This window comes from Condylura cristata, unplaced genomic scaffold (assembly GCF_000260355.1).
Source record: "Condylura cristata isolate star-nosed mole 26May11 unplaced genomic scaffold, ConCri1.0 scaffold00005, whole genome shotgun sequence".
NCBI lineage: Eukaryota > Metazoa > Chordata > Mammalia > Eulipotyphla > Talpidae > Condylura > Condylura cristata.
Window position 1 is genome coordinate 31316400 of NW_004567106.1, and position 12008 is coordinate 31328407.

The 12008-nt window shown below is 37.3% G+C and overlaps 1 protein-coding gene across 1 annotated transcript in view; it reads left to right on the forward strand.

Moving 5' to 3' along the window:
• The first annotated feature begins 1943 nt into the window (after positions 1-1943).
• The window catches only part of AVL9 (AVL9 homolog (S. cerevisiase)), a 36384-nt gene continuing 26319 nt past the window's right edge, over positions 1944-12008 (forward strand). The window contains exons 1-3 of the mRNA XM_004677143.2: positions 1944-2197; positions 8498-8618; positions 9941-10026. Of these exons, the coding sequence (XP_004677200.1) occupies positions 2105-2197; positions 8498-8618; positions 9941-10026 (300 nt within the window). The 5' untranslated portion in view covers positions 1944-2104. The remainder of the gene's footprint in view (positions 2198-8497; positions 8619-9940; positions 10027-12008) is intronic.

Consider the following 12008-nt stretch of genomic DNA (forward strand, 5'->3'; position numbering starts at 1 on the left):
AAAAAAAATGTACAAAATGATGTAAAAATAAACTGTTATAAAATTTAAAAAAGAAAAAGAAAAAAACAATATTTGAACATGAAAAAAATTAATTATCACTGTTTCATAGACACCCATCAACATTCTCCATAATTTCCAGAAGATTCTAATGTCAAAGCAAAGCCATATTTGATTGTGAATTCCTCTTCTATTGCTAGTTTTTCTTTTCTAGCTCTATTCTTACTTTCTTTTCACCATGCTATAGTGACTAGAGGGACCAAATTCAAGGCATTATTTTTACTTGATAGGGTTTAAAAATCAGAAAAAAATGTTTTAAGGAAGCAATAACTTTTTCATTACAAGAACAAATAAGCATTAACAATTTTCAATAATGCTCATGAGGAATAAAGTCTTTATAGTCTGAAAAAGGAGATACAGTTCATTTACACAGTTTATAGTTATTGGAAATTGCAGGAGGGAAGTGATTTTACTTTCTTGTTCATTCCTGGGATAAACAAAAAAAAACCAATAGGCCAATTCCAGATGGTGTGTTCATTTTCAATGGAGTTGAAAACATCATCTCTCTATGTCCCCAGGGTTTTTCTTCCTTCATTATTATTATAGAGCAGGCAGAATATAGAACTTATAATAAATGAATATAAATATACATGTAATAAGTAGAAAGTCTTCAATGTATTATGTGTTAAGAAAAGCATTTCTAATTTTTCCTCTGGAAATATATGTCATCATAAAAGTACAAGCAAAAGTTTTCCTTCAAAACATCAAGTATGCTGTCATCTCAAATTGTTATTTTCAATCTTGATAATATTCTTCCACCTCTTTTTAAAACAAAGAAGAATTTCTATTCCTTTTTCAATAAATAATTGCCCCTAAAAGTATTATTTTGTTAATGAACTTATTATACATTAGCACAACTCATTTAAAATGAATATAAAAAATGTTAACACACTATTATGTAGCCCATTATTTAGAGATGGTAAATTTTCTGGAAATTCCTTCACTTACTGTCCCAGTTTTCTCAGTAATACTTTTTCATTATAGCATCATTTTTAATAACATTTTCTAAAAAGCTAAGCAACATAACAGTAAAGAATAAATTACTTAATCCTAGTTGGAAGCTCTAGGATGCAAAGTGACACAGATTTTTATAAAGTTGTTCCTGACACTCCTGCACTCTGACTTAAACAGCTGGCACTCACTGCACATAGAGAGTTCTAAAATGCTCTGACCTTAATTTTTTTTAAAAAGATGTTCAATTAATCTTTAATTGTGCAAACTATCAAGGCAGATTAAATAAAAGAGTAACATGGTCTGCACACAAGGAAGAATATAGTTTCATACATAGTTCTGAGTAATTACCAAGAATTTTTAATATAGAATAGAAATGGTAGAAACATTTTGAAAGGTTTCTACTGTAATTTTATTAGCATTAACACATTTACTCAATCATAGAAATTAAACTTGATTATAAAGTTTATAATCAGGGAGGAAACCTGAAAAAAGGCTGAAATCTCAAATAAGCAATGCTTTAAATGTTGAAGAAACTATATACAGTTGTAACATGTGCCTTATGTTTTCCAAATATTAAAGCATAAAGAACGGAGAGACCATAGGCCAGAAATGAAAGTGGAGGAATTTCGAGAGTGAACAGCAAAGACGTTTAAAAATAACGAAAGCTGAAGAAAGGAAGAGGTGGAGATTTTAAGAAAGTAGAAGAAAGCGGGCAGAGCCGGTAGCAGGTGGAGATAGTACCTGGAGACCAGTGAGGAAGGCTGCCCAGAGAAGTCCCGCCCCTCACTACTTCACTCCTCCCACTAGGCCCCGCCCCTCTCCGTTAGGCCCCGCCCCGTCAGGTCTCTCTGTCCTGCCCCGCCTCGCCCCGCCCCGCCCGCGGCATCAGGTGACAGCCCCGGAAACTGCGGAAGCGGATGACGGGAGGGCGGCCGTGGCGCCGGGGGGCGGCGCGGAGCTGCGGGAGCCTCGGCCTCCTCCCGGCCCGGTGCTCGGCCCTCATGCGGCGGCCTTTCTGACACCTGAGGTCCGCCGCTCGCCGTCCGCCCTTGGCGGTTGAAGTCGTACTCTTGCGGGCCCTCGGTGGCCGCCCATGGAGAAGGCCGGGCGAGGCGGCGATGGCGCCCCCCGAGGGCCCGTATTGCACATCGTGGTGGTCGGTTTTCACCACAAGAAGGGCTGTCAGGTGAGGAAGTGAGGGGGCTTGCATCCGCGTCGGCTGTTCCGCACTTGCACCTTGCGGACGCCCACTAGCCTCCACTATTTCATTCTTCCCATTTGAGCCCTTTTGACTTACCAGCTCTTCGCACTCGCCCCCCTCAAGTCCAATCCCCCATATCTCCCTCTCTCTCCTGTATTGAACATGATTGTTTTGAGCCGCGGAGGAGTTATGTATTAGGGTATGTTGGGATTGTTAGGTGTTTAGGTTCTTTGAGGGAGTGAGTGAAACGAATCCTCGCTGTTCTCTTCCCCATCCATCTGTTTCCATTGATCTCCCGGGTGTCCACTTACGACAGCCTGTAGTAAAATCCAGCTCTTGGGCTTCGTTCTGAAGGTAATGGGCTCAATGGGCTTCCATACAAATGCCTCAGGTTGGTTGAAGCACGCGCGGCGTCGTGGGAAAATCAACTTCCTTTGTTTATCTGTGGAAGCCCTAGAATCCGTCCTGTTGGGGAGGTTTGTTGACTCCGCCCCCCTCCCCATTGGGCCTTGATTTTGCTATTGATATTTAACCTTGTCCAGATCTTGCCTTTTGGTGAGAGATTGACCTCACCGAATCAATTGCATTAAGAATGTATTTACGGAGCAAAGAAATGGGCTAGTCATCGCTTTCAAGTTTATTTCCAGAAATTGTAAACGGAACGTTTGCAGTCTGTATTGAAGCCAAGGGAAACAAAACAGGAATAGGATTATTTAATGAGAGCAAACACTGGAAGGCAATGATGTCATAATATGCGGGTGAATTGTAGATCGAAATGCTTTAAAAGCATTAAAGATCTGGATTTCTACCTCTTGTCAGTGTCGCATTTGACTTCTTGCATTTCACAGAAAATGTAACATTTTAGAAGACTTTTATTTGCAAAAGTTAAGTCCATTAGAGGTTGATAATAGAAAAGTGATAAAGGGAATGATAATGAAATCGCTGTTTGTGTTTTAAAGGTTGTTTAACTTTCAATTACCATGTATTTGTTGTTCCTCGGGTAAAAAATAACATACAAAGATACCATGGATAGAGGCATTATCCGGTGTGATATTGAAAAATTCTAAGTAGTATTAGGATGTAGGTTTTTTAATATGGTCATCATTTTTATAGGTAAGGGAATAGATCTTTCAGATTGTACCATGGCATGCAAACAGTGTTCATCATCATTACATTTGTAATATTCTAAAATTTCACATCTTTGATCTTAATAGTCACTTTATAATTTACTTTGTTTTTAGTGTAGAACTGGAGTATAGGCTAGAAGTTCTGTTTGTGGTAGGGTTCACCAGAGACAGAGATGAGAACAGAACAACCATATTTGCTGAAATACACTGCTGAAGCTAGCAGCATGCCACACAGAACAGGTCTGCTTTGCCACGTGGGTCAGTTCCCTTTGTGGGGATCCAACTACACCTTATTGGTAATTATACTGAGACTTAACCCCTAGCCATCAGAAAGGCCCTATAATTTACTTTGGACATGGGTGAAGTAACTTAAAGTAGGAGAAAGTAAAATGATCTTGCTGAGATGATACTGCAAAGTATCCTATACTCAGACTTGGAACTGCTTCTGGAACCATATGTGTTCTTTCTGCCAGGCCATGTGGCATTTCAGAGTCCTTATGGGTCAAGTAAGTTGAAGCTAACCACAGAACCAAACTGAATTGCACTTTTAAAGACAAGAAAGTAATATAATTTATATTTCCCGAAAGGAGAAGTCAGTTACTTTATTAAACAAAGTGCAAAATTACAGGTAAAAGAAGACTAAAAAAATTGTAAGATTAAAGGAGTATTTTGGGCTCAAGTAAGTATTTGGGTGCCATATTTCTCTAGATTGGTCTGGCTTTTGGTTTTAGTAATGAGGTAAAGGTAACTGGTTTTGTAAAATGAAGACATAATAAGAACAAGACTTGCGTGATGATCTGACTTCACACAACTCCTATGACCTACACCAAATCTAAATTGCTTAAATTTTGTGAAACTCATTTTCCTCTACCAGATTTTATCATGAGAATTTTAGTTCTGCCAGGGATCCTTAGAGATGACTTTTCCAGTTTACCTAGATAAGTAAACATAAATCCAGAAAGGTTAAATTACTTACGTACTTATGCATGCTTAGCTAGTTTGATGATATCAAGGTAAGAACAAAGCTGAGCAGTATTTAAAGTGATAAAAATAAATTTCGTTCAGAAAAAATTATTACAGTGGGGGTGAGGGAGCATCCTCTATATAGAACTGAACTCAGTTTCAACTGTAACAAGGAAAAGTAGGAATTTATAGCCAGGGAGCATGGGAGGGGTCATAGGTGGGAAATTATTTTATCAGATGGTTTCTGGCTAAAAGTGATCTATCAGGATTCTTGTTGAAATTGAGACTGATGTAAAAGCCCAAAGTCAGGGCCTATTTGAGAAGCAAATTCAGAGGAGCCTGAGTAAAGTTTGATTAAGAACTCTGTCAGCGCTAACAATGAACCTCAGAGATCCCTAGTCTTTATAACTCCATTTTTTCTTATAATAGTTTATTTTTATATCGTTTTGTGCCTTTTTCCATCTCAGTTGTAATCCCCATGGGCTTCCCCTCACCAAATCACCCATGTGCCATCACCATAGCCCAGTGTACTCCGCCCCCCATTTTTGATCCCATTCCCCACTCTACCCTCATAAATTGTCTCTGGTATAGTTGTATAACTCAATTTTTAATAGCAGTTTTATGTTGTTGTCCTTTATAGTAGACTAGAAAAGTATGTGCTATACCATATATGCATACGTGTGTGTGTATTTTGTAATTCACATGGTATTTCATAGACACAGGCAATTTTTTTTTAAGATTTATTTATTTATTCATATGGAACTGGGATACAGGCCAGAGATATGGAGGGTGAGAGGATTCACCAGAGAGAGAGGGGAGCAGAACAGGCAGATCAACGAAGTACACTGCTGAGAGGAGCAGCGGGTGGGTCAGGAGAGGTCTGCCACGCCATGTGGATCTCCTCCGTGGCAGGCGGGAATCGAACTCATGTGGAAGTGGTTTTAGCTTCTTAGTGCTGTGCTTTAACCCACTGCGCCATCAGGGAGGGCCCAGGCAATTATCTTTTTAATAAACATACCTTTTTCGGTATCTACTTACCTCAGTTTCTATTAAAGAACAAATGTAAAATGTAAAGGGTTCTGCCACATGCAATACAAGATGAGAAACCCAGTATGGGTCATTTTATCTCAGAAACGCAAGTGGCTTGTTACTGTGCAGTGAAAGAAAGCAGCTTTTGGGACCTTCTTGGTGCAAAGGGTTAAGTCTCAGCATTATCAAGCTATCAACAGCATCATGTGTTCAACCCCTGGCCTGGGAGCTAACCCACATAACTAACCCCATTCTGTCTTGCCCACTACTCCCCTCAGCAGTGTATTTCAGTCAATTTGTCTGTTCTGCCCCCCACTGTCTCCAGTGAAACCTCTCACCCCCACATTTCTGGCCTACACCCCAGTTCTTGTATGTATAAATAAATGAAATAAATCTTTTTTAAAAAGAAAATTTTTTTAACTACACTTCCTCTTATAGCAAAAAACGAACTGAGAACCTGGTTTTATAAATCAAACTAGAGAATGTTAGAGCTAATCAAAGCCAAAATAAACAGTGAGTAAAAAGATGATTTTTTAGATGTATCTATCGTGTATTCTGTAACTTTTGTTTAAAGTCAAACATTTATCATTTTAATGGAACTATTACTAGAAAATATTTTGGCTTACTAGTAACCTTCTGTTAATTTTGTGTTATCCCTCTAGTGGAGGTTGACTGAATAGATAATGTTAGAATTCCAGGATTCTAAATAAAGTTAAGGGTGGTTGAGCACTAGAGTAAAAAAGTTTCATTGGAGACCTCTGTGTTGTTAATCAGATTATGTTTAAAGGCTCTAACACAGTCCATTCACACAACAATGAAAAAGTCTCTCACATTAGGTTGGTTGAAATTAATAGGTCACTTCAGTTAAAAACAAAAAATTTAAAAAAAAAAATTTTTGCTGAAAACATGATTTGTATAAATTCATGGCAGTTCATCCAGCTGGAGTAGGATGTTCAGTAGATGTATGATTGTATTGGGAAATAACTTTTTTCTTTCTTTCTTTTTTGGTTTCCCTGCTTTTTCCTTTTGTTGTCAGTTGTCAAGACAAATGTCAATTTTACCAGGTAAAAAGGAGTAATATAAGCTAAAATTTTTCAATATACATTATATTAGTTCTTAAAGGATGCTCTAAATCAGGGTCTTTTGTCCTACAACTCTACTTCTTAAGCCTTCAATATCCAGATATATTTCATATTTTGGAAAATGTATGTTACATAAAATGTCTAGAGACTGCTGTTCCTTTTTATCAAGTGTTTCATAAACTTATGTAAGATTTTCCCCAATAGCTGAATTAATTAGCTACTGCATTCTATATTTTTAAGATTTTATTTCCAGGTGTAAAGGGTTAAAAATGCAAGGCACTGACTTAAGAGATTTTAGGTTGTGTGAGTATTTTTTTTAGCCTGCTCTTCCAAGTGTTAAGAATGTTGTTGATCACCAGTTCTTTCCATGTGCTGGGTTGTAGTGAAAAATCACCATACCTGATTGTAATTTGTAAATTGTAGATGCAAGTGGACCAAAGTAGACCTTTAGGTTGATACTATTGCCTTTCAGCAGTCTACTCAGTTAGGCAGTAGTATGTACTAAGTCCATGTAGACTCCTGTTACAAAGGTGCTCTGCAGAAGATTAGAGGGTTTTGCATATATCACATGGTGAAAGCCATTTTCTCTTGTGATGAAGATTCTCTTTTATATACTGTCATTAAATGCCATCACATTAAAACTTGGTTTCTCTCTAGTGTGTGTGTGTGTGTGTGTTTTAAAGATTTATTTATGCATACAGAACTGGGGTACAGGCCAGAGGTGTAGGGGCTGTGAGAGGCTTCACCAGAGACAGAGTGGGGAGCAGGGCAGTCAGACCATCGAAGTATGCTGCTGAGGGGAGCAGCAGGCAGGTCAGGAGAGGTCCTGCCCTGCCATGTGGGTCGAGTTGCCTCTGAGGCTCGGGATCAAACTCATGCTGAAGTGGCTTTGGCTTCTTAGTGCTGTGCTTTAACTCCCTGCACCACCAGGGAGGGCCCTATAGTGTGTTTTTAGAGGGTGTAATTTAAATTGCTATTTTTGATAAAACACATTCTAATTTTAAATATAACTTCCTTTTTATTTTTATTTTTTAATTGTATTTTATTTAGGTAACATTAGTTTACAACACTGTGTATGATATACCTCTTTGAAGGTATGTTATCACACCACACCCACCACCAGAGCATCTAAAATCCCCCAATATAACCCCCCCTTTTTATTCCCCTGTGGTAAAATCAATTCTATACTCAGATATCTAGGATTTATTTTAATTTAGTTTTGTCTATCCTTTGTTTTGTTTCTTTATATCCCACATGAGTGAAATCATCAGTATTTATCTTTCTCCTGACTTATAAAAATAACATCTTACAGTGTTTAAAAAAAAACCTTTATTGAACACTTAAAAAGATATTTCTTATGATGAGAAATAGTATGTACTCAGTGTAGTAGAAAAGTGAGAAAATAGAGGAGAATAAAAAAGCTAATACTTGAGATCCCATCTCCTAGAGAAGTCTGAACTTAACACCTTAACTAATTTCTTGAGCAGTGTTGACTCTTCAAGAGATTTGGGAAAGTACAACTTAGAAGAAATGTCTTCTAAGACATGTAGTGAGATTTGATGTTTTGTTTGACTTTGGTGCCTAAAATGTTTTGACTATTTAGAAGATAAATACTCTTATTTCAAAATGAAAGGGGAGTAAATGCTTGAACCTAGAAAGGGGGCCTAGAAGTAGGGCAGCTAACTCAAAAATTTATTGTCAGAGAACCACACAACTAATTGAACCACTAAATCAAGCTGTTAGCATACAGATCAAACATATAGCAGTCCCCACAGATACAAATATGACTGGGCTTACTCCTCAGTAAATTTTTGAGAACAGTGTTGGAGAAACTAAAACTCTCAGTGATCAATTCTCAGTCTCAAATAAAACACCTGAAATGTTGGTTAATATTTAACCTACCTTATGCAGGCCCCATCCAAACCATAAGCTCAAAACTGCAAGTATTATGAACAAGAAAGCCATTTATTTATAGGAAGCAATCCAGGATCTTGGCTCAACTTCTCAACTTCCTTTGTTGAGCCTCTGCTCTGTTCAGTACAATGTTGATCAATAACCTTTTGACTCATTCCTTACCATTTTAGGTTGAATTCTCTTACCCGCCCCTGATTCCAGGAGATGGACATGACAGCCACACTTTACCTGAAGAATGGAAGTATTTGCCCTTCCTTGCCTTACCAGATGGTGCGCACAACTACCAGGAAGGTATGTAAACAGTGGAATAATGAGATGGTGCCTTTTTTAATTTTTTTTTTAATTTGCCAGGACATTAAGATGTCTTGTAAGTACTTTGATAAATAAAAGGCCTTTGGCTGGTTATAAAATATTTAAATTCTTCATTGGGGATGACTGGGCATGGACTAGAAGATCTTTAAAGAAATTCAAGCTCCTGCTGGTAATGACCAATGAACCTTAGCCACTCCTGCCAGTAGCACTGCATAACGTAAGTGATTAGCCAGATTAGGGCATCTGCTTGTGATAGTACTTCCTGCATTTTAGGTTCCTCTCAGAGGTACCTAAAGAGCTGTGCCAGCTGCAGGTTAACTAGGGCTTTAGCTGCAAATTTACTAGTTTAAGTTCTATTACCCACCTGCAAATGGCTGGGATTGCTTCCCCACCCCTACAGTCCTTGCCATACCAGTGTTCTGCCCGTTGCATGCCTGTGGAGCATGTTAACACTGCAAAGCAATGAAGTGGAGCTAGTGCTGAGTCTCCTACCACTGTATAAAGGTTTCAGTTGGCTAACAGAAAGACTTTACCTATAGTATCGTAAGAGAGAGTCTACGAAAACATTTGGTTTGATTAAGAGTTTGACTAAATATTAAGAAACATTTAGTAATTTTCTAATTAAATGAAGCAAGTGGTAATTAAAACACTGCAGATTAACAGAATTTAAATATAATGTTTTTAACTTCACAGATCTTTTTTTCTGATTTAATGTTTGTGTTTATATTATCATTGCCTGTGTTGTTTGAAAGGCAGTTGCAACCATCATGACACTTTACATCTAAGTACTTACGATGCATCTTCAAAGAGTAAGATCACTCCCAGAATAACTTCTAATACCATCCTCTCTTACTGCCAAAAGATTTAGCAGTAATTCTAGAATTCTAATATTTATTATCCAGTCTGGGTTCAGATTTCCTCAGTTGTTCTAAGAATTTCTTGAATTTTTTTCATGGTTCATATGTTGCATTTGGTTTTTATGTCTCTCTACTTTCTCATAATCTGAAATAACTCTCAACAGGTATTTTGAAATAAGTAATTGTAGTCTCAATTTCACCTGTTACAATTCAGCTTCTTATGCTTTTTATGAATGGTGTGCACTATAAGGCCTTAAAGAATTCTAAGAAACCAGTGGGTGATTCTGGAAATCAGTATGCCATGTGTTCCTTGTATTATCATTTCTTTTTAATTGAGGTAACACTGGTTTACAACATTGTGTTTCATCACGTTTTTTAAACTAACATTATTTATTAATAAGGATAATTCACCTTGGTATTTACATTTTTCTGTCTGTCTCTTAGATACCGTGTTTTTTCACTTGCCACCTAGAAATGGAAATGGAGCCACAATATATGGCATTTCTTGCTACCGACAAATCGAAGCCAAGGTTTGATCATTACAATCCACAATAACAAAGCACCAAGATTCTTCCTTATATGCTAGCCACAAAATGTAAAAATGGGGAAATATAGTATTTCATTTAGTATTTGTGACATTGTTTTAAATTTTTATAACAATTTATACCTGCTTTTCCAATGTTACCAATTTATTTACACTTTTTTTGTACTCTAAAGCATTTTATTTCTATTAACCTTTTTTTAAAAATAATATAGTAGTTTATTTTTACATGATTTTGTGCATTTTTTCATCTCAGTTGTAATCCCCGTGGGCTTCCCATCACCAAATCACCCATGTGCCATCACCATAGTCCAGTGCATTTCCCTCCCCCCACTGTTTTTGATCCCATTCCCCATCCCACCCCCATAAAATGTCTCTGGCATATAGCTGTTCATTATTATTATTATTATTTTCTCACCTGGTCCGTTATACTTCTGCTGTGAGTGAAAACATCTGGTATTTTTCCTTTTCTTTCTGGCTTATTTCACCAAGCATGATCTTTTCCAGCCTCATCCATGTTGCTGCAAAAGGCATGTGTTTATTTTTTTTGGTTGTGAGTAATATTCCATTGTATTTACACACTTTTTTAACTTGACAGTGATGCTGCTAGTTTGTCAAAATATTTTGTGCTTTCTTTGTGGTTAGTGGTTCTCAAATTGTCCGCTTGTCTTTTAAATACTATGTTAAATCTCATGGTGATCTTAAATATTCTACTTTTAAGCACAGATCTCTTCTCATGAAGTCATTAGTTTTCTATAAAGTATTAGTGATTGTTGCACCACCCTGTTTCCACATTAAAACTAGAAATGACTGAGTTCCAGCCCCACAGTTTCTGACATTAGGAGTTTTAAAGGCTCCCTCAGGTGAATAGTTAGCTTAGTAAATATTTTTATGTTTTCTCTTTAACTTTTTATAATGAACATTTCAAACATGTAGAAAAATTAAAGGAATTGTACAATAAATGCCCACTATGTAGACTCAGCAGTTGTTAATATTAGATGTTTGCTACTGTGTATGTGTGCCTTTGCATGTGTGTGTGTTACCTGAACCATTTGAAAGTAAACTTCAAGTGTAAATTTCCAAATATACAGAATAGTAACTACAGGGAAATAACCTTCAATGTATAAGATTTGGAACATAGGTCACAACCAGTAAATGGATTAAAATCTCAATTAAAAATGAAAGTAGAGAAACTTGAGAACAAGAGCTAGCCTGACAGTTTTGTGCATTTGATTGCTTCATATCATTTTGTTCCCCTTATGTGCTTTCATATGAGAGGAATTGAGCTGTGGCCCTTTCTTTGGAACTGTTCCTTTTATCACCTCTTTTCTCATACAGGTTGTATAAGCACTAGTAGTAATTTTACTACTCCAAAATTGTTGTCACTAACAAAAGTTTTCAGGCCCTCCTAGCCTCTAAATGCAATCTGACTTCCTCTTATCCTGGGTTTGACCCACTCCAGAATAATTAGGGTTGCCCATTTCTCCTTGACTCATTTGAGAACCAGCAGACACAGAGGGACTTAGAGCATAGGACACAGATTTTGATTCCCTTTGAAGATGGGACCTGATAGATCATTCCAAATGAAGTAGAAAAACAGATTAAGGAAAGGCTTTCCACTGACAGAACTTAATGATAAGTTATCTGTCCAAGACACTATCAAGACACTGAAGCTCCTCATTCCTCAGTTACATATCCAAGGAAATGTCAGGCAGTGCACCAAGTGGAGAGGCGTTAGTCATTTACTTCCCTCACAGCCTTAGCTGAGGTTGGTCAAATCAAAGCTATTCTCCAACAAAAGATTGTGGAAATCTCATAGTCATTCTCAGAATCACCTGAGGCATGAGTTATATAGCTCAAATGGGCCGAGATCCACTTCAAGCAGCATCGATCAATCAACTTAACATCTCTAAACAATCAAACTGTTTTTGTCATCTCTTAAACTAGCCGATCTCATCAGAAACAGTAGTC